General features: G+C 44.2%; 1 protein-coding gene across 3 annotated transcripts in view; it reads right to left on the bottom strand.

The window, feature by feature from the left end:
* PAQR8 (progestin and adipoQ receptor family member 8) overlaps positions 1-22,382 on the bottom strand; it is a 43,394-nt gene extending 21,012 nt beyond the window's left edge. Inside the window, exons 1-2 of one of the 3 annotated variants that reach the window (XM_034991229.1) lie at positions 22,206-22,382; positions 14,115-14,353 (exon numbers count right to left, since the gene is read on the bottom strand). In XM_034991229.1, coding sequence (XP_034847120.1) covers positions 14,115-14,201 — 87 coding nt within the window. In that variant the 5' untranslated portion in view covers positions 14,202-14,353; positions 22,206-22,382. Of the gene's footprint in view, positions 1-14,114; positions 14,752-22,205 lie in introns of those variants that run through there. The other 2 variants (XM_034991230.1, XM_034991228.1) reach the window with 2 other exon arrangements.
* Positions 22,383-23,095: the final 713 nt, after the last annotated feature.

Raw genomic sequence — 23,095 nt, 5'->3', positions numbered from 1 at the left:
GTTTCCAATGGTTGCCAGTGTAGCTTCAGAATCCTTGACCAGGGACAGGATTGTGGAGAGGCAAGGTGCCTGTCCACCCACAGATGTTCATCTCCCCTCCAAGTTCAGTGGTGTGGCAATGAGGGCATCATGAGGGACTTCTTCCTGACTCCAAAGCAGAGATAAATTCTCATTATACTTCTTTTGTTTTTACTAGACATGGAAAAGGTTAACAGATGAGATGTGGAAAATCAGTTCAAGAACTCAATGCTGCAAACCTCCATTTCCATTTTACTCATCAGCACAAAGTATTGGCTTAAATGATGGCAAGTTGATACCTGTTTATACCAGCCTCATAAATTACTAATAAAACATGTCCAGGTCACGGGATTTTTATAAGCAGCTCACCATTCCAAGCCATATGACCTACCAGAGAGACAGTAACTAAAATAAGTACTCTTGAGCTGCCCACCCCTACCCCCCCAGTTATGGGTTGACAGAAAGGTCAGCTGAAGCCCTGAAAATCCTAGTCCTATGAAGGAGCTTAAAACTCATGCTGGAAATGGGCTAAACAAGACGCAACTTAGGAGGCACTAAAAAATCCAACTCCTGATTGCTGTTTCTAGGTTATGGAGTTTGATTTTAGAGAGGGCCAAGTATGAGAACAACCATTTCTCTTTACTGTAACATGACCTCGAGTCTCAGATGACATCTGATTATAATCTGTGCAAGTGCCACCTGAGTGCCTGGATTGTTTTTCCAATTGAGTTGAGGTGCCCACGGCCACCATTTCTGTGTCAGCTGCCCGCCAACATAAGCTTTCCAGCTATGCACCACTTGGTCATTGCCTTGGCATAGCTGCATACCACCTGTGGGCCCTGGAAGATGGAGACTCCTCCATCTTCTGTAACAGCAGCCAAGACGAACAATTCCTCCAGTCCTCGTTCAAATGGCCCCTCCTCAAGGAGGCGTCCCCGCCACCCTACTGATTTAATATCATTTGCACCCTCCCCAGCCTTCTGGGGCCCCTTCCTCCGCTCTATTTCTTGTTTTCTGTGCCTTAATACATTACTTTCTTTCTTGTAAGTTTTTTTTTTTTTTTTAAGATTTTATTTATTTATTTGAGACAGAGAGAATGAGAGGGAGGAGGGTCAGAGGGAGAAGCAGACTCCCTGCCGAGCAGGGAGCCCGATGGGGGACTCGATCCCGGGACTCCAGGACAATGACCTGAGCCGAAGGCAGTTGCTTAACCAACTGAGCCACCCAGGCGCCCTCTTGTAAGTTTTTTTAATTGTGGTAAAATATACCCAATTAAATTTTCCATCTTAACCCTTTCTAGGTGTGCAGTTCAGTAGCATTAAGTACATTCACATTGTTGTATGACCAATATCCAGAACCTTTTTCAGCTTGCGAAACTGAAACTCTATAGCCATTCAACAGCAACTCCCCATTTCCCCTTTCCTCCAGCCCCTGGCAAACACCCTTCTACTTTCCGTCTCTATGAATTTGACTACTCCAGGTACCTCAGATAAGTGGAATCAGGCAGCATTTGTCTGTTTGTGACTGGCTTATTTCACTTAGCATGATGTCCCCTGGATTCATCCATGTTGTAGCATGTGTCAGAATGTCCTTCCTTTTTAAAACCGAGTAATATTTCATTGTATGTATATACCGTATTTTGCTTATGCACTCATCTGTCAATGGACATTTGGGTGCTTCCACACTACATTCAGTAGGGTGAATAATGTGGCTACGAACATGGGTGTGCAAGTATCTCCTCGAGACCCTGCTTTCAGTTCTTAGGGGTATAGAGTAGTCCCCCCTTATCTGCAGCTTTGCTTTCTGCAGTTTCAGTTTCCTGCAGTCAACTGTGGTTCAGCAGCAGTCAACAAGTGTTCAGAGGCAGATGATCCTCCTTCTGACGTATCCTCAGGAGGTCAGTAGGAGCCTAATGCTACATCACAGTGCCTGCATCATTCCCCTAACTTCATCTCCTCATGTGGGCATGTTATCCACTCACATCACAAGAAGGGTGAGTATGGCAAAACAAGGTATTTTGAGAGACAGAACACATTCACATAACTTTGTTATAGTATATTGTTATAATTGTTCTATTTTATTATTAGTTATTTTTAATCTCTCACTGTGCCTAATTTATATTAAACTTTATCATAAGTATGTATGTATAGAATATATATAGAGTTTACTACTCCCTGCAGTTTCAGGCATCTACTGGGGGTCTTGGAATGTAGCCCCTAGAGATGAGGGGGAGACTACTATATACTCAGAAGGGGAATTGCTCCATCGTTGATAATTCTATTTTTTTAAAGATTTATTTATTTATTTGAGAGAGCGAGATAGAGAAGTGGGGGGGAGAAGCAGAGGGAGAAGAAAATCTCAAGCAGACCCCCCACTGAATGGGAAGCACTTTGTGGGGCTCGATCTCATGACGCTGAGATCATAATGTGAGCCAAAATCAAGAGTCAGACATTTAACTGACTGAGCCACCCAGGCACCCCAGTAATTCTATTTTTTAATTTTTTGAGGACCTGCCATACTATTTTCCATACTGCCTACACTATTTTACAATCCCACCAATAGTGCATAAGGGCTCTAATTCTTCAGCATCTTTGGCAACACTTGTTATTATCTGGCTGTTTTGTTTTGGATTTTTTTTGTAGCCATCTTAATGGGTATGATGTTAATATATTATTTTTATTTATTATGTTTATTGTCTGTCCTTCCTGGCCCTGCTGCTAGGGCAGAATATAAGCTCCATTACCAGAGGGATCTTTGTCTATCTTGTTCACTAATGTATCCCTGCACCTACAATAGGACTTGGCATATAGTAAGTGCTCAGTAAACATACACTGTAAGAATAAATAAATGAATCGGTGAAAGAAAGACACACTGACAGTATACTGGTCTTTAATTCCCTTGTTTCTATATCAAAATCTCAATCTGGCTATCTCTCTATCTGTCTATCCATACATCCACACATTACCTTTATGCAAGCTACATAGCACCTTATGAAAGCAACTATTCTTTGAACAAATATTTGCTGGGTGTCTACTATGTGCCATTATTATGTTCAATATTGTTCAGATGGAAATTCTGAAGCACATGGAATTCAGTTGTTTTTGGAGAGCTCACAAGAAATCCCTAAGAAAGCCAAGGAGAGAATCTGTAGTACACAGAAAGCTTAGTTCTTATCTGTCATATCCATTTATTATTGATGTCCATTTGAGATCTCTGCTCATTTGTAACACAGTACCTCAAAATGAACACAACCGAACAGAGCAGTGCTTCTTCCTCCACTGACCTTGCTTCTGTCCCATGCTCCTTGCATCTCAGTAAATGGCTCCCAGAAACCAGAGATATATATTTTCCCTCAGCCTAACCTGGTACTCCTCTTTATCCAGTTGCCAATAATAACTATTATAACGACTGACATATATTGAGCTCTTACTCTATGCGAGGAACACTTCTAAGTTCTTTGCACGTTATTAACTTATTTATTCCTCACAACTCTATGAAATGGAGTACAGGTCAAGTCTCTTGCCCAAGGGAAGGGACCACGCAGCTGGGAAGTGGGAGAGCCAGAATCCATACCCAGGTAGTCTTGTTCCAGAGCCTATGCCCTGAACTTCTACTTCCTTCTCAGGAAGTGCTGTTTCAACCTCATTTATTGAAAATCATTCTAAAATGTATTCGTTCACTTTCCTAAAAGCGTAAGTGAAAATAATTTGTGTAATAAAGAACTGTGCAAGTTCTTCAGCTCCTCTGGATATCAGTGATCATTAGGTAGCTTGGATAACAGAGGTACCAGTGGTCAGAAAGATAGTGGACAGTTATCTATGGTGAGCCTAGAGCCTTACTGGGAAGTTGCTCTTAAATAAAAGTTCTTTTTTTTTTTTTTAAGATTTTATTTATTTATTTGTCAGAGAGAGAGAAAGCAAGCAAAGCAGGGGGAGCAGCAAGCAGAGGGAGAAGCAGGCAAGGAGCCCAATATGGGACTTGATCCCAGGACCCTGGGATTATGACCTGAGCTGAAGGCAGACGCTTAACTGTCTGAGCCACCCAGGCGTCCCTCTTAAATAAAAGTTCTAATAGGACTTTATTTTTCTGCTTTGATGGTTTTTTTTTCAAAGTGGAATGTGTCACTAGCAATTAGCTTAACTGAGGACTTTGATTAGTCAAAGCTATACTGTAGTAGATGCATTGTCATTAATGTAAACAGGGCCTATCCATTATATAAACACTATTAAAAAATGGACAACTTTTTCTACTTTGAGGTTGTATTGATCTTGGAGGCCAAGGGAGCCAGAAGGCAGAAGGCCTAAATCCTACTCAAATTAAATGAATCACAAACTTAAAAATAAACCACAATCCTTCTGGCACCAATAGTGCCATCTGTAAAGGGAGAATAATAAAGGCCAACAACTTGTGATTTCTGAATTAAAGTTGAAAAAATAAAAAAATGAATGTAATTATAAGCCTAAGACAAGATGATTGCAGGTCCAGAAAGTGTCACTTCCAAGTTTTAAGCCGATTTCGTGTGTAACAGCCCACATTATGTAAGTGCATCATCCATTTAACATTCAAATGAGATGCTTTTAGATCCGATGATTTTAACCAAAAAGGATGCACTTTAACATCCCCAGAGTGCCTTTAGAAAACAAAAGATGCAATACCAGCCAGAAGCTCTTCAGGCGAGTTGCACAGATCATATGGTCTTGGGAGGAGACAAGCACTGATTGTTACCAGAAAACTCAAGGTCAGTATTTACAGTTCCATTTCCACCACCCCAGCGCTCGCTTCCACAAAGGACAATAGTATCTACTGAAAAGTTGCAATTATTCCCCAGCTCGCTATTTCAGCCTCACCACCCATTCATCCCCGCCAGAGAATTCAACTACTTCAGACATCCCCAAATAACAGCAGCAAATGATGTTTTGGGGCCCTTTTTGTTCTACGACATCCAAAAAAGCAGAGAAGGTAAAGAATGTCGTAAACCAGAAGCAACTGCAGCTGAAGTATGATTTTTTTAGATAAGCATAGCTAGATAAAAGTAGGAAGCAGGGCTCTAAACCTAACCTGATTTTTAAAAATACCTTTAAAATACTTGGCCGGGGTGCCTGGGTGGCTCAGTCGTTAAGCGTCTGCCTTCTGCTCAGGTCATGATCTCAGGATCCTGGGATCGAGCCCCACATCGGGCTCCCTGCTCCGCCGGAAGCCTGCTTCTCCCTCACCCACTCCCCCTGCTTATGTTCCCTCTCTCGCTGTGTCTCTCTCTGTCAAATAAATAAAATCTTTAAAAAATAAAAAATAAAAAAATAAAATAAAATATTTGGCCAAACTAATGCTTTGTTGACCATGTGGTTTTTCCCTTCCCTGCCCTTTCCCCCCAACCCCCATATCCAGTTGAGACTTCTGAAATGGAAAAGGGCCTCTGCAGGTCCTTGCTAGTAAATCAGAGCATTCCAAAAAGATCCTTGGTTTGACTTTTGCTTGCAAAAGAATGTACTGTTGGGGTGCCTGGGTGGCTCAGATGGTTAAGCATCTGCCTTCGGCTCAGGTCATGATCCCAGGGTCCTGGGATCGAGCCCCACATTGGGCTACCTGCTTGGCGGGGAGCCTGCTTCTCCCTCTCCCTCTACTGTTCCCTCTACTGTGCTCTCTTGCTCTCTCTGTCAAATAAATAAATAAAATATTAAAAAAACAAACATTCTCTTTAAAAAAAAAAAAAGAATGTACTGTTGGTTAAAACAAGAGAAAACCACACTTGAGAATACACAGCCTGATCTTGACCACCCAGAGGGCTGCCTGGCATCCTCTGTCAATCTTCCTGGAGACACCCAGGCCTGGAGCAGCCCTCACAGCCTCTACCCACACAGTTTATCAGATGGTAATTTTTTCTGGTGACTACAGACTGGCCCAGGCCATTCCTACAGTCTAGTACATTATCTATAACATGGTAGTGAGTACTTAAAACATCTGTCAAGGAAGTCCTGTTGCTTCACAGGCATTAACTTAACAACCTCCAAATTTCTTCAAAAGTAAAAAGAATTGTGAGTCAGCTGAGAGTAAGTTAATTACAACTAAGCACTAAGTTTCTTGTTTTCACTTCTCATTCAACTACACTGAATCTAAATTCAGCTTAATACAACTGGTAGACCAGATTAGGAGCTTTTTTTTTTAACATTTTATTTATTTCTTTATTTGAGAGAGAGATACAGAGAGTGAGAGAGAGAGCACAAGCGGGGTGAGGAGCAGAGGGAGAAGCAGACTCCCCACTGAGCAGGGAGCCTGACGCGGGGCTCGATCCCAGGACACCGGGATCATGACCTGAGCAGAAGGCAGACGCCCAACCGAGCCACCCAGGCGCCCCCCAGATTAGGAACTCTTAAAGACAAGTTCTGGGCTGCCATTTAGTTTCTATACCCCTTAAGCATTGAACATTCCATTTCTCCCATGAAAAGAACGACTTTAATTAGTCTTACTGACTAACCAACAATCTACAAACACAACCTACTATGGGTTTGTGTTACGTAAATCCACACGGACCTACTATGGGTTGAAAAAGGATAGTCACCGCCTCTAAATCCTCCATGAACCATCAACATTTAAAACATTTTCCTCTCTCATCTGTTTTCCAGATGGTGGTAACATCTCCCTCCTCCCGACCTTTGATCTGATTCTGGCTGAGAGCTGGTCCCTAGCTGTTAAGGACCTAATGTGACTGCAGGCAGAAAGGCTTAAGGGATTTTAGTGTGGGAAGAGCTTTAAAGACCATTTACTTAGGAAACAGCAAATAGATTTCAACCCTCATGTCAACCTCTTTGGGAAGGGCTTCCTAGAGTCCTGTGCTGAGAGGCATTCTAGGTGTGGGCCAAACTCAGAGGGAAAGGTGCTGTGATTGATTTACTGCCACAGGCTCTTGAGGGACACCAGGCCCAGGAGGGAGCCTAGCACAGAGCCATGTATTTGCTATCCCTGAGTTGATTCTACAGTAGAGAGCTAAGAGACCTGCAGTCCACTGTCTTCCCCACTTGACTGTTTAAAAAAGTAGAAGTCGCAGCAATCATAAAAAACTATTTTGAAATATTCACGACAATAAATATTTAAAGAAAATCCATGCTCCCTGAAAAGGACCCCAGCCAAGGTCCTTGCTGGCATGTCCCAGAGAGAGCCAAAGGCGGAATGAATTTACTTACTTACTTACTTACTTACTTACTTACTTACTTACTTACTTATTTATTTATTTATTTACGAGAGCGAGAGAGAGCACAAGCAGGGTGAAAGGCAGAGGGAGAAGCAGACTCCCCACTGAGCAGGGAGTCTGATGTGGGACTCGATCCCAGGACTTTGGGATCATGACCTGAGCCAAAGGCACACACCCAACAGACTGAGCCACCCAGGCACCCTATTTTTTATTTTTTAAAGATTTTTATTTGAGAGAGAGGGGGAGAGGGAGAATCTCAAGCAGACTCCGCACTGAGAGCCGACCCTGAGATCACGACCTGAGCTGAAACCAAGAGTGAACGCTCAACCAACTGAGCCCCCAGGTGCCCCCAAAGGTGAAATTTCTAAGTTCTTGCTCACCTGCACCCTGACAGGTGCCACCTTTTAGAGCTCCATGAGAGAGGGTTAAGTAGGAGCTGAGTAGTTCTCCAGCGGTTATGTAGCTTCTGTGATAGGACTGCATGGGGAAGGAGGAAGAAAAAAAAAAGACTGAGGTTTGAGAGTCAAGTAAATGTCAGTGATCCCGAAGACAAAGGAGAGAATTAAGAGAAAAGTCAATGCGATGCTTGTTTTGATAGGAAAAATGGAGAATCCATTTCTTGAACTTGAACCAGCAAAGCTCTCATCTTCACTCAATCAATAGTATTTACTTGCTTTCTGTTCTGCTCTTAACACTGATGGACCAAGTGGGTGCAGACAAGGCAAACGACATGGTTCTTTTCATAGCCAGCTTATATAATCTCTCTCCCTCTCCCCTGAGGTGGGCTTGTATGCCAGAAGCCAAGTTAGCCCTCTGGAGAGACAGAGTTGGCCTCCGAACATCTACTCTGTGTTGTCAGCCAACTGGCTCCCAGGTGAGGAGAACATTTTTGGCAGTAACTGTAGTACAAAGCAGGCAAGAGACCTTAAGAAAAGGAAGGGAGAGGAGGCAGGCATGTGATTCTGGAGACAAATAAACACAATTAGCTGTGCTAGAAACAAACTGAAAAGCCTCAGTGGGAAGACTGATTCCCTCTGCCAAGAGAGAAAACCAAAGGGAAATTCATTTTAAAAGAAACCTTTTACTTCCCTTGGCAGCCATGGCCCAGTGACGTCATATTTTCTGTCAAGTCCTTTTACTTGTGGGTTTCTCTAACATCTCAAATACTATGGCAATGATGGTGCTTTACCAGGTTTGCTGATCAGACAGAATCCACTCATGTTTCAGGCTGGTCATGTCATTCATGGAGATGACAAGTCCAAGCCTTTCAGAGCTGTTCTGTCCCTCTGTACCTAAAGTGACTCAATTTGCAGCCGTGGTCAGGTGGTAGAATTCACAGAAATCATAGTCACATCCCTGGACGTCTGTTCTTCCAACAGATCCAGTTGTTGTGTAGGATTAGCTACAGCAGAAAGGTCTAGTGGTAACCACCTAGCATGGCGGTTAACAGGACAGGCTCTGGAGTTAGGCAACTTGTAAGATCGCCACTTACAAGTTGGGTGACCTTGGGCAAGTAATTTAATCTCCTTGTGTCTCACTGTCTTCATCTATAAGGACATAATAGTACCTGACTAATAAATAGGGTTGTTGGGAATTTTAAAGAATTATAATAAAGGAGTCCTTATCTTTCTAAAATGCTCACAAATAATAATATGAATTCTGGGATTTGCTTCAAAATCATTCGGAGGTAAGGTATATATACAAAGAAGTTAGCCATGAGTTGATAATTGTTGATATTGGGGGATGGGTACATGGGGGTTTATTATACTATTCTGTGCACCTCCGTCTTTTTGAAGTATTTCTATAAAAAGAAGTTTGAAAGAGAGAAAGAGAAAAAGATAATATGTGTAAAGCACACAACATGTGCTCAATAAATGTAATCTGTTATAGATCAGACAGGGTCTTGAAGGCACTCTTGCTAGGTCAAAGAGGCCCAAGGATAGCAGCCTGCCTGTCTAGAGACATGGATGGGTCCTGGGGTAAAGGGGAGGGGGAAGTCAGACAAGCCCTGAACTTCACTGTCACTCATCCATTGTTGCCCAACCTTTTCATCATCAAACCTGTTTTAAATTGATTATTATTTGGGGCGCCTGGGTGGCTCAGATCGTTAAGCGTCTGCCTTCGGCTCAGGTCATGATCCCGGGGTCCTGGGATCGAGTCCCACATCGGGCTCCCTGCTCCTTGGGAGCCTGCTTCTCCCTCTGCCTCTCTCTCTCTCTGTCTCTCATGAATAAATAAATAAAATCTTTAAAAAAAATTGATTATTATTTGTTCCCTATGCTTTGAAAGTTTACTAAATCAACCCCATCCAATAAATAGTCATTACCTCATATCTTTTAGTTAGATACACAAGTCAGGGTTTGAGTCAGCTTTAGATGAACTCGTGATTGGCTCCGAACTGAGCTGCCATCACCCCAGCCCAAAGCAAAGCACTTCCACGCTGTAATGGCCTGAGCAGCACACATATATGCAGTTCTGCAGGCATAGGAGTAATGAAAAAATGCTCAATGTACACCTCCACCACCACCTCCCACCCCCTGCCACCAGAGCTATGCCTCCAATAGGTTCAGGAAACTGCATATATACATTCAGAGTCAGTTCCAGAAACTCCCAGCTCCTGGAATCCCTTAGATAGGGTGATGAGCTGGATGGACAGGAAAATCCACCCTGGATTTTCATTTCACCACTCTAAGGGAGTCCTTAATTAAACTCACACTCATCTGCTCCATGCCCTCTCACAAACAAGGTATCAGCCTCCCCAGCTCTGACACTTACTAACCATAAAGGCCTTGGGCCAGCCATTTCATCTTTGTCTTCTCCTTTGTAAACCGGGATTATCTCCCTTCCAAGGCTGTTTTAGGGATTAGAGATAATGTAAATAAACTGCAATGCACAATGCCAGGCACATGGTAATTCCTCCGTACATAGGAGCTACTTTGTCTCTCTATGCCTGTCTGTATGCATGGGTGTATTGTTATTATCTCCTTTGGAATTTGGTTAATATTTAGACCCAGTGGTTCCCCAGGCCATGAGACATACCAAGACCACATAATTATAGTTTAATATTTTCTTTCTCTTTCATTTGACAAAATTTTGATGTAGCTGCATTCAATCTCCTTCACAGAGCTGATGTATAAGTAACTATGTTACTGTCATCAATACCTACATGTCCTCTCCTGCGTGATTCCCTTTTCTCCTTCCGTAAATATCTTGTGACCATATCTTCTAATTAAAAAAAAAATTACAAAAAGTAAAAAGGAGAAAAATGTGGTCCAATTCAAGTCTAACAAGGCCATTCTTATTACTATTGTGAAATGCTCGCTGAATGTCCACCATATATATATTATATATACATATGTATGTATAATATATATATGTGGTGGAGAGTCAATGGATGAGATGAATATAAATAATAAAGCCTAAATTCCATTAGCAAAGACTTCAGGCTTCTCTAGGGAAGTTTAGGGCTAATCGGAAATCTTTATCTTGTCCTTAACCTCACCTAAAACCAGCATTCTCTTTCCCCTTATCCTGAGTTATTTTTCTTCATAACATTTTTCACTACCTCAAAGTATATATTTCCTGATTTACTTGTTTATTGTCTGTATCCCCCCAAGAGAATACATGTTACCTGAAAGCAGGAATCTTGATCACGTCTGTATCTCTAACAACACTGTAGAATGAGTGCCAAGCACGGAGTGGACCCTTGAAAAATATTTTGTGGGGCGCCTGGGTGGCTCAGTTGGTCAAGCGACTGCCTTCGGCTCGGGTCATGATCCCGGGGTCCTGGGATCGAGCCCCGCATCGGGCTCCCTGCTCGGCGGGAAGCCTGCTTCTCCCTCTCCCACTCCCCCTGCTTGTGTTCCCTCTCTCACTGTCTCTCTCTCTGTCAAATAAATAAATAAAATCTTTAAAAAAAAATATTTTGTAATGATTTCATTATCTTTTCCTCTCTCCAAACACCCAACGACAAAAAGGCATCTAGATCTGTAATCCTGCCCTATGTATTCCTCACATGGCTGACCACTGGGACCCAGTGCAGAAGACAAGAGTGTTATGAAGTGGTGCCATGAGAGGTGAAGAAAAATGAAGCAGAGGAAGTGATTTCCTCAGGGCCTTACATGCACCATATACAGGTACCATTCTGATTTTTGCCCCTGTGCTTTTGCTTAAGCTGTTTCTCCCATCAGAAATACCCACCTCTCTACCTAAATGTTATCCCTCTTCCAGATCCCACTCAGGCTATTTCTCCTGAATTATATGACTTTAAGAGCTCACAGTGACTCTGCCCTTTGCTAAACTGAGGGGAACACCCCCCCCAGTGCTTTACAGCCCTGCATGTAACTATAAGCAGTTTAGAGTTTTCTGTCTTTTTCATGAGAAAAATTTGACGCTCCAAATGTATTATAGGCTCCTTAAGCACAAAATCATGCTTTATGTTTCTCTTGAATCCCTCAAAGTAACTAGCACAGTGTTAGGCACTTACTGCGTAGTCAAAAAAATCCCCACACGTGAACTGACAGATTTCCCATTTGAATCTCACCTCTGCTGCTCTGGCAAGATGCCATTTACTCCCCCAAGAATGTCTGTTTCCTTTTTCTCCCTCATCCTTCCAAGTACTCTCTATTAGAATGACTCTCCAGCTGCAAAGATCTAAAATATGACCATCTCAGGGCGCCTGGGTGGCTCAGTCGGTTAAGCGACTGCCTTCAGCTCAGGTCATGATCCTGGAGTCCCGGGATCGAGTCCCGCATCGGGCTCCCTGCTCAGCGGGGAGCCTGCTTCTCCCTCTGACCCTCCTCCCTCTCATGTTCTCTGTCTCTCATTCTCTGTCTCAAATAAATAAATAAAATCTTTAAAATATGACCATCTCAGATGAGACAAAAAATTGTTAAGGACCCTGACAGCAGCAACTCAGGAGGTGACATTACGGTCCAGAGATGTAAGCCATAAACAAGTCATCATTCAGAATGTTTTCAAGAAGAAAAAAAAAGGCCACAAAACCTAAGAAATGCCTACAGCACCTCATGAATGAACCTGAACCCTTCACCAAGCTGAGATCTGAGGAGTCACTTTCTACCTGAATGCTGCCCAGTTTCAGTGACATTCCTGCAGCTTTACCTGAACCTGGCTGGGTGATGTTCTATTACTGCAGCCCATTCCAAGCTCAGCATTAGCATATGCAGGAAACTACCTCCACATTCTGAAGTGCTCAGGGTTCCTGGCAGCTCAAGGGAATAGCATCAGTGCCTTTATTTTGCTTAAGTGCGGGAATAAAAAAGCTAAGATGGAACTCTTGAAATGAATTCTTTGGACAGACTTAAATATACCATGGAGAATATAAATTTTCTAATTCAAGAGCCATTACACCTCAACATTGATTTTACATCATCCTCCCTTTTCGTCCATTTTTTTATTCTTTACCAATCCTCTGCAGAGTCTAAAAGAGAAACGAGAAGGTAGTTTTCCCCAACAAAAGTTTTATACCTCACAAAATATGATCTAGAAGCCATATTCAGCAAAGTATGTGTGTTTTAATTCAATCTTCAATTGGTTGGGGTAGGTGTAGCCCTCCTCCAGTTTCCCACCTACAGACTTATCTTTAACCTTTTGGGTATTCTCTTAGACTCCAAAGAGCAGGTGTCAAGGATAAGACAAATGCAGTTTCAAGCTACTGATGAAAAGCAACAAATTCTTTATTCCTTGAGAATAGAAACATGTTTTCTTCTTTGCTTTTCTTAATCTTGGACTACATCACCCTAGAAAGATAAATGTCACTGCCCTTAATACTAGCTACATCTTAAGACCAACAAAAACTCTTCAAATCAGTAACCTTTGCTTTGATCTTCAAATCCTAGGACTGGGAATTGGCTAAAGTCAGATGTCAGCTCAGCCTGGGGGCTGAACTCTCCAACTCTCCCAAGGCGGGAGAGCTAGCCTTGGTACTTCTCTGGGTGTATTAAAACTTTTGAAGTCTCCACGATGGACTCTGAAAAACAAACTGAGGGTTCTAGAGGGGAGGGGGTTGGGAGGATGGGTTAGCCTGGTGGTGGGTATTGAGGAGGGCACATTCTGCATGGAGCACTGGGTGTTATGCACCAACAATGAATCATGGAACACTTCATCTAGAACTAATGATGTAATGTATGGGGATTAACATAAGAATAAAAAAAAATAAATATAAAAAAAAAACTTTTGAAGTCTCCAATTGCTTCTATTATATATTAACATTCATCATAATTATTATTAATTCACTCATTCAACAAATATTATTCTGATAAAGTACTGAAGTCATCATTCAGAATGTTTTCAAGAAGAAAAAATACTAACATAAAAATACTAACAGTTTATTGACTATCTAGATGGCTTGGAAGCTTATACCTTCCCAGATATGCAGACAAGAAAAGTCTTCCTTAAGCCCTAGGCTTTTTTTTTTTTTTTTTTATCATTTATTTATTTGAGAGACTGAGCATGAGAGAGAGAGAGCACGAGCAGGGGAGGAGTAGAGCGAGGGGGAGAAGCAGATTCCCCACCGAACAGGGAGCCCGATGCGGGGGCTCGATCCCTGGACTCGAGCCAAAGGCAGACGCTTAACCGACTGCGCCACCCAGGCGCCCCAAGCCCCGGGCTTAACTCAACCTGATCATCCAACCCAGTTGATTTACAACAGAGAGCAGCAGTTCCCCACTTTTGCGGAAGTGTGGTTTCTGAACGTCATGTAGGATAACGTTTAGTCTAATCTTCTACTCAAAACTTGTCAGTAGGTAACCAACCAGCCCCCTCCTATTTCCACTTGGCCTGAACTTTGCTTTGGTCTGGTCATTTTAGCCCTGTGTACAGGTATTAGAAAGCCATGATTAACACTCCCTCCCCCCAGTCTTTAAAGGGAAGCGTCATCTCTAAAACTTACCTGCAAACTGTATCCTCCATTATATTTGATGAATGAATGAATGAGTCCGTAATATTTGATGAATGAATAATGAATGAATGGGTGCATGCATGAACAAGGTATCTTTTGGTTTCCACACCACTGAGAAGTCCATCAAGATCTCACTCCACAGGGTTAGTGCTCAGGTTCCTTCTCTGCCAGGACTACCAAAGCCCCATCATGAATTTCAGCAATTCATGGTACTGAGCATCATAAACAGCCTGAACAAGGATGCATAAAGTAGATTAGGCAGCTGAGAGGGCTTTCCTCACTTTATCACTGTGGGGTGTGGGCTTCTAGCCACATACACAAGGAAAGCTGAGTGGAAGCTTTAAGTACTAGACGGAGTGTTTGTGTTCCCCCCTAAATTCTTATGTTGAAGCCCTAACCTCTTGTGTGATGACTGATATTTGAATGTGGGGCCTTTCGGAAGTAATTTGGTTTAGAGGAGGTCACGGACTGGGTCTCCATGATGAGATTAGTGTCCTTATACATAGAGGAAAAGAGCTCTTGCTCTCTTGCCCTTCCCCTCCATCATGGGAGGACACAACAAGAAGGCGGCCATCTGTAAACCAGGAAGAAGGCCTTCACCAGGAACTGAATCTGCTGGCACCTTGATCTTGGACTTCCTAGTTTCCAGGAATGTGAAAGATAAACTTCTGTTGTTTAAACCACCTAGCCTATGGTATTTTGTTATGGCAACCTAAGCAGATTAAGACATAGGGCCATTTCCCTGTTATTTAAACTCTCCCTGGAGGCAGGAATCAAGAAGAGAAATGGCAACAAGCCAGTACTGGGGCAATAAAGAGCACCCATAAAGAATGTGGGCTTGCTGTCAGGGCGCAGCTCTGCTCCTTGGGCAAGTCACAACCTGTCTCCTCATCTGTGCAATGGGCTCATCGCAGTACCTATCTCATAGGATTGTTCTGAGAATTAAGTAACACAAACATACTTCCTGACGCTAGCAAGTGCTCGGTCAACGGTTATTATTTTTACAGTGCTGAAGCCAGACACATGCTCTGGTTGTAATTCTTTCTCTTAGGGTCTGCTAATCAGAAGAAGCAGAAAGATATGGTAGATGGAGCCATGTAGCAGTAATCAGAAGCCCTGGAAGTTTGAGTCCCTGTTTTTGACATTTTCTCACTGTGACTTTGACAAATGCCTTACCCTCATCAACCCCAAGTTGCCTTCATCTGTAAAAAACAAAACAAAACAAAACAAAATATGATGATATCTGTTCTCTAGGCCTCCATAGGATGGTTGCAAAAGTTGTATTTGACAAGGAAAATAAAAGCACTTTGAAATCTGTCCAGCAGATGCTCACACAGGAATACTGGAAGAGGTGAATTTGTCAATATTAATTAAATACCTCTAAGGCTCTAAAACAATGTTTTCAAACTTTTTGATTGTAACCCATTAAAAGAAACGTATTTTACATTGCAAACAGGCACACATTCATCACTAAAGCAAAAGCTTAACAAAATAATTCTTTTTTTTTTTTTTAAAGATTTTATTTATTTATTTGACAGAAAGAGAGAGAGCAGAAGCAAGGGAAGCGGCAGACAGAGGGAGAGGGAGAAGCAGGCTCGCCTTTGAGCAGGGAGCCCAATGCAGGGCTTGATCCCGGGACCCTGAGATCATGACCTGAGCTGAAGGCAGACGCTTAACCGACTGAGCCACCTAGGTGCCCCTTAACAAAATAATTCTTATGTTTGTTATTTTTAATTAGAATCTTTCCCTTCCTTCCTCCCTTCCTTCCTTCCTTCTTTCTTTCTTTCAATGCAGGTCAGTAATTGCACAAGGCTTGGTCCTAACTTCCAACTCTCACTAGGCATCAGAATAATTTTAAAAATCTGATGCCCACGCCCTACCCATTGAAATTCTGAATCAATGGTTTATGGTGGGGCTGAGGTGCATTCTTAAGAGAGCCCCAGTTGGTTTTATTGTATAACACAACTAATGGTTTCTAGCTCACAGCTAAAAAAACCACTGTGTTATTTATTTACATCTTGGTCGGCTAAATACTCTCTGCATCCAGAAGGCCTGCCCCACCCCCACAGGGCCGAAGCTCTGCTGCTGACAGTGAGTGAGTGCATTACTCACTCCGTGGCTCCAGGGTGCACGAGGTAAACACAGAAAGGCAAGATCAAAGCAGAGCAGGCCTGGCCTTTATGGGAGGTCTCCTATCTCTGCACAGATGGCTGATAACTCCATGCAGAGCAAAAACCGGAGTGGATCTGGATGATTCTTTAAAAAGTAAAGGGACCCGGGCGCCTGGGTGGCTCAGTTGGTTAAGCGACTGCCTTCAGCTCAGGTCATGATCTTGGAGTCCCGGGATTGAGTCCCGCATTGGGCTCCCTGCCCGGCAGGGAGTCTGCTTCTCCCGCTGACCCTCCTCTCTCTCATGCTCTCTGTCTCTCATTCTCTCTCTCTCAAATAAATAAATAAAATCTTAAAAAAAAAAAAAAAGTAAAGGGACCCCTAAAGAACTTGTTGCTTGAGTAGGAAGGGCTAAGGAAAAAAAAAGGGAAACTGCCAGACTTTGCTCATAGCCTGCTAACATAGCAGAGCAAGCTCTGACCCTGGCATAGACAAGGGTCTCAGTAGATTCTGGAGATTAGCTCAGTTGGAGGGGGCTTTCCCAGCCTAGCTATCTCCTTCCCAGTTTAGCCCAGATGAAACAGAAAGCTCCACCCCCAGCTCACCGTTGGTCCACACAAGAGAAATGTCGGGGATTGACTGTCCTGTTCACCTGGCTGGAGTCATCTTCAGCCTATACTCAGCTACCTAGCAGAACCAGGGCAGAACCTGGGCCAGAATGCAGAAGGAACCACGGGGGCGGAGGTGTCTCTGCCCTACTATCAGACACACAGATGGGATCAGGAAGCCTGGATTGGTTCTGTATACAGTGAATTAAATAACCAAAGCTGTCTGTCTGAAGCCGAGTCCCTGGATTTACTAACCAGACATAATACTAAGAGACTAAGAGTTGCCATTTACTGGGCACCTTCTGTGCATGAAGCACTTTATATTCATTGTCTCATTTAATTCTACAATATCTCTTCAGACACGAGTTATACAAAATCTCAGGTTTAAGGAACTTACCCAGGGACATGCTAGCATGCTAATGCAGGTTGATGCCCACTCCAGATCCCATGCTCCAGTCCAGAGTGTCTTACCACTACTGACATTTCAGTTGGTCATTCTTTGTTTTGGGGGCTGTCCTTTGCATTACATTATGCTTAGGAGCATCTCTGGCCTCCACTTACTACATGCCTTAACATCCCTCTCCTCTCCAGCTGTGATAATAAAAAATGTCTCCAGACATTATCAGATGTGGGGAGGAGGGGAGGGGTCACTACTCTAGTCTAAACCACCACTGTGCTGTCTTGTTTCCTGGTACTTTTGTAAGTACATAAACAGCTCTTCAGAAGAGAGACAGAGCTGGAACCAAACACTACTATGGACGTGATAATCAGAAGACTCTAGGAAAGTATTGTACAACAATAATACCACCTTATGCTACGGTTATATATCATTTACAATTCACTAAGTACTTTTATAGTCATTATCTCCTTTCATGGCATATGACTGCACAGCAGGATCTAATTCCAAGAGTTAATCCACCTCAAAAATATGAACACTACTAAGAGATCCGTGTATTTAGCCTTCTCCAAGAAATTGAGGGAAAAGAACATGTAGTGAAATCCACATGAATTCTTAGTGCCATAAGCCATTAGGAGAAAAAAACTTTTGCACTCCATGGTCCTAAGGGAGCACCTTATGTGAACTCTTGGAGGACGAGTCTGTTTCTACCTCTCTCTCCTGCACACACCTGCCTAAAACAGAGAACTCTCACTAAATGTCGAAGATTTCACAAAACATCTATTTCACAGCAACCTCTAGCTATTTCATTGATTAAAACTAAGATAAAATTCTTTTCCCACATTTCTACATCTCCCTAATTTATATTACAATAAAAATCATAGAATCAGAAAAAAAATTAATGTCAATATTTATGAAAGAGCCAAGAGCTTAGTGCCAAGTTATTCTTCCCTGTCATTTAACAAAGCAGATCAAAATTTTAGTTTAACTAAAACAAATGTGCACCAGAATCATCCCTTTCAATACATGCCAAGAGAACGGTAGCTATTTTTTTTTTTTAAGATTTTATTTATTTATTTGACAGAGAGAGACACAGCAAGAGAGGGAACACAAGCAGGGGGAGTGGGAGAGGGAGAAGCAGGCTTCCCGCGGAGCAGGGAGCCCGATGCAGGGCTCGATCCCAGGACCCTGGGGTCATGACCTGAGCCGAAGGCAGACGCTTAACGACTGAGCCACCCAGGCGCCCCGAGAATGGTAGCTATTGCATTAGAACAGTATTCGACCGATTAAGGAAAAGAATTATAGGAGGAGCTTCGGATTTTCATCGAAGTGTTATACCTAATATACAATAAAAATAAGAATGTTCATTTAAAAAACATCTGAATTTAAAATAAAGCAGCTAGCAATGGTTGTTTTTTAAGGTCACTTTAAAAATTCCTGAGAAGCTAGGAGAATAAAAACAAAATGTTCCCATTCACATATTCATTTGCAAAGCCCAGCAGAAGGAATATCATTATCTTGGAAATGGTAAATTTATACATGGTGTCAAAGGAATTTTAATATAAACCTATCAAGAAACAGTATTAATAACAAAAATAGCGAGACTCTCTTGGGCACTTATGTGTCAGGCACTGGATTCAGTGTTTTACGTGCAGAAATCTCATCACAGCCTCGTGGAGTGCACACTCATTAGCATCTTCATTTTAAGGTAAGAAAACTGAGTCTGAAAGAGATGAAATCACTTGCGCAAGATCACAGATCAACATTCAAGCCCTGGGTGTATGAAGCTTCATGTTACATAACCTTAAAAAAAAATTGGTAATTCAGGGAAAAAATGGAAAAAGGATATGTTAATTTTTCACACTCTGTGCCATGGAGTCCCAAACCTGAAACACATTTGCAGAACTCACTCTCTTCCCTTACTTCTATATGGATCCTTTCACATAAAAACTCAAGTACCAGGCATTTCTGGGTACCTTTGTTTGGTGAGAAAACAAGTCTTTTTGTTTGTTTTGTCTTCTGTAAAAATGCACAGTGATGGAATCTGCCTGGTAAAGAGCACCTTGAAAGAGAAAAGAAAGGCTTATTTTCTCCAGCCCAATAGGCCATAAGGTATAACAATAGGTGATGGGACCAATTCTTTTACATGCACATGAGAGCATATACATCCAAATAAAGGTTGCTTCAAAGCAATTACTTTCCAATCCTAGACACATTTGCATACCTGTACTGGATGCCCCTTTTAAAACTGCCACTCCTGGAGCGCCTAGGTGGCTCAGTCGTTGGGCGTCTGCCTTCAGCTCGCGTCGTGATCCCAGGGTCCCTGCTCAGCGGGGAGCCCGCTTCTCCCTCTCCCTCTCCCTCTCCCCCTCCTTGTGTTCCTGTTCTTACTGTCTCTCTCTGTCAGATAAATAAATAAAATCTTTAAAAAAATAAAATAAAATAAATAAAACTGCCAGTCCTTCAAGAGGACTTGCATTAATTTAACAGGCATACTTCCTATTACAACCTCAATTCCTCACCTCAGAAACCAGAGTTGATCCCACTTGGTATTTGGCTGTTTCCCAACTGAGGAAGGTTTGCCATCATGGAGGCAATTCAGTAAATGTGTTACAAACTCTGAGGGTAACTCCAAGGCAGGAGCTCCAAAATTATGCTCAGCAATGACAGCATCAGTAGAAACAGTCCACAGCTTATCAAGATGAGTCTCCCGAAAGGGAGAAATACGCATTTGAATGTATAAATACAGGCATATTTATTTTAACATTTGGATAAAGAATTGAAAGAATCAGCTAGCTATGTCCAAGTAAATAAATATGCTGTGGGGGCGCCTGGGCGGCTCAGATGGTTAAGCGTCTGCCTTCGGCTCAGGCCATGATCCCAGGGTCCTGGGATCGAGCCCCACATCGGGCTCCTGGCTCAGTGGGGAGTCCGCTTCTCCTTCTCCCACTGCTCATGCTCTCTCTCTATATCTCTGTGTCTCAAATGAATAAATAAAATCTTTAAAAAAAAAAAATATGCTGTGCAATAATGATAATGCAGATTTTGGTGCAAGGTTCTGACCACCCCCTTAATGAAAAAAAAGGATGTCCTGAAATGATAGTTGCAAAATGAGTAAATCATTTTTCCGTTAACTTGCATAATTATTGAAGAGCTTTCCTTTTCACGAAGAAAAAAAAGAGGCCCAACATAAACTAGTTGCCAAAAGAGTCTTTGGTCCTCCCAGGAAGGTTAAATCTCAGTGTGTGTCACAATATGGACCTATATCTACAGCAGAGAAGGAAAGCAGTGAGCATCATCTCTCTCCCCCTGCCTCTCAAAGCCCAGGAAACTTCCCTGGGAGAAATCCACTCAGTAGGATTCCTGGGGCCCTGGGTAGTCCTGAATTAACTGTTATATGAAATAATTAAACTAATTACCATACAAAACCAACCATATGGGTAAGTTAATACACAATGTCAGTATTACTTAACTAATTGAAGGGAGCTGGATACTCAAAATTAACAACAGGGAAAACAAACAAACAAACAGAAAATGTACTGGTCGTTTGTTCACCTTTGGCACACTTTTGGCTACCCATTCACTGAGGTACGAAGCAGCCTAGGGTCCTGCCAGTGACCTGGTCAAGGGTGTAGCAGCACAGGGTGGGTACCGGCTGTGAATATCTTAAGAGGGTAGTCAAAGGCCGTCCACCTCCCATGCAGCTAACTTCCTATTCACTTCAGTAAAGGAAGTCCATGCCAACACAAACAAGCCAAAACTGTACAGTATTTCTCGTGTTTACTCGGCTGTGGAACGCAGTGCATTTGTGGGCGGTGTGTGTCGGGGTGCGCGCGTGCCTGCACGCCCCCCACCCCTTGCTGATTTTCCTCCAGTTTTTACTCAGAAACAGCTTCTCACAGGGTATAGGAGAGTGGGGAGCAAATAACACAAGTGGCTCTAAGAATTAAACACACCTTTATGATGAATTGTGCCTAACGCACACACACAGGTAGAGTTTCTCTGCACATTGGAAATCTCACTCCTTAACTACTCTTTTAAGCCCAGACTGTTCTCAATGGGTCCCTAGGCAAAATCACTTCTAACCCAGCTTAGAAATAGGAGATGCAGCACAGACCCCGTCCGAGCCCGCGGATCTGCCCTCGTCGGTCTGTGCTCCAGGGCCCACAGATGCACTGGAAGCTGCGGTGCCCCCGCTGCCTTCAGGTCCCCGCGCCAGTTAGCGAGCTGCGCCCCTCCCTAGTCCCTCCCGCCCCCCGTCTGTGGTGGCCTGGTCGTGCTCTCCGGAGTGAATGCCCTCTCGAGGTTTCCATGGCCCCATTCCACGGAGAGGGTATGGCCCCTAGGCCGAGACGTTCCGCGAGCCCCTGCCCCCCCACCCCCGCCCCCAGCCACCCGGGATCCTCCGCCGCGGCGTTCCATCCCTCCGACCCCCTGTGCTCCACAACGTATCTCCCGCTTCCCGCACAACTCCGCTTCCCGCGCCCCCTCTAGGAGATGTCCCCTCCCTCCTTCCCCCAAGAAGCCACAAGCCTTGCCACCCCCCGACCCTTTCCGGGGCTCCCCTCCCGCCCCGCCCGCCTCGGGCTCCCTCTCCTCCGCACTCCCCTCGGGTCTTCAGTTCCCCTCCGCCCTGCGGAGGGCGCCCCAAGAATGCCGACAGGACACCCTCGTTCCGGCAGCGGGCTCCGGGAGTCCCCAACGTCTGGATCTTGACCTGCCGCCTCACTCTCAGGGCTCGGGCTCTGAGACTCCCCAGCACCGGCGCACTGACCCTCGGTCCCCGGGCTCGGGTTCCTCAACGTCGCGATTCTGGACACCCCTCGGGGCTCGGGGTCTGGGGCTCTCCAACCTCGCTGTGCTGACATTCCTCCCCACCAACCCCGTGCTCGAGCCCGAGGGCTCCCCAACGGCGAGGTCCTGACCCCGCCCCCGCGCCTGCCCGCCGGCTCGGAGCCCCCGACTCACCGGCAGGGGCGGCGGCTGAGCCCGCGAGCGAGCCCAGCCCAGCCCAGCCCGCACTCCGGCTCGGGTTCCCGGCTACCCGCTTCCCGCAGGCTGCTGTGACTGCGGCGAGCGCAGCACAGGGGAGCGGCCCGGGGGAGGGGACCGCCGGGGGGCGGGCACCGCCCGGCTCCGCCCCTTCCCGGCCGGAGGCGGGATGCGCAGACCCGTGCGCCCACCGCGGCCGGGTGCCGCCTCACCGAGGAAGTTGACTGACACCTCTTCCTTCCACCCGGGGTCAGACCCACACAGCCCCCTTTCAGCTGGGGAGGCCCGAGGGCTTGAGAGAGAGACACGTTAATTACTGTCCTGTCGGTTCGAAGAACCCACTCCAGGGGGCCGTTTCCGAGGGTTTTTTGCTTTTTGGGTTTTTTTGGAGGTGTTTTTGGAGGAGAGAAACGGCAACAACAACAAACTTCATCTTCGATCTCAAGACCGATTCATATTCTGGCCTCTCCCCCCGCGCTCCTGTGACTTACGCACCACACAAACACACCTCTTACACTGACATGCAAGGAACCGACGTCTCTTCCCCTATATCCTCAATCCACAGCTCCCTAGCCAGTCCCCAATATCAATGATCTGCACTTACAGGGGGACAGGGCAGGAGAGGAGATTCCACATCTGGTCCCAGACTTGCTCTCCTCGCCCACAATGTCTGTATTTCACCAGGTCAAAAATACACTTAAGATGTAGGAGCATCAATTAACAAATCAAATTGGCTTTGCTATTAAACAGCCGTCTCCATTATCTGGAAAAAGAAGAAAAACCGATCAGATTCTGAAAAGATGGCCTGAACCAATGCTCCCGGAGGAAGAAAATCATTACTTTTCTGAGACACTCAGGCCTAGCTC

This window comes from Mirounga leonina, unplaced genomic scaffold, assembly GCF_011800145.1.
Source record: "Mirounga leonina isolate KUSES-001 unplaced genomic scaffold, KU_Mleo_1.0 Mir_53, whole genome shotgun sequence".
NCBI lineage: Eukaryota > Metazoa > Chordata > Mammalia > Carnivora > Phocidae > Mirounga > Mirounga leonina.
This window is presented reverse-complemented; position numbering and strand designations above follow the sequence as displayed.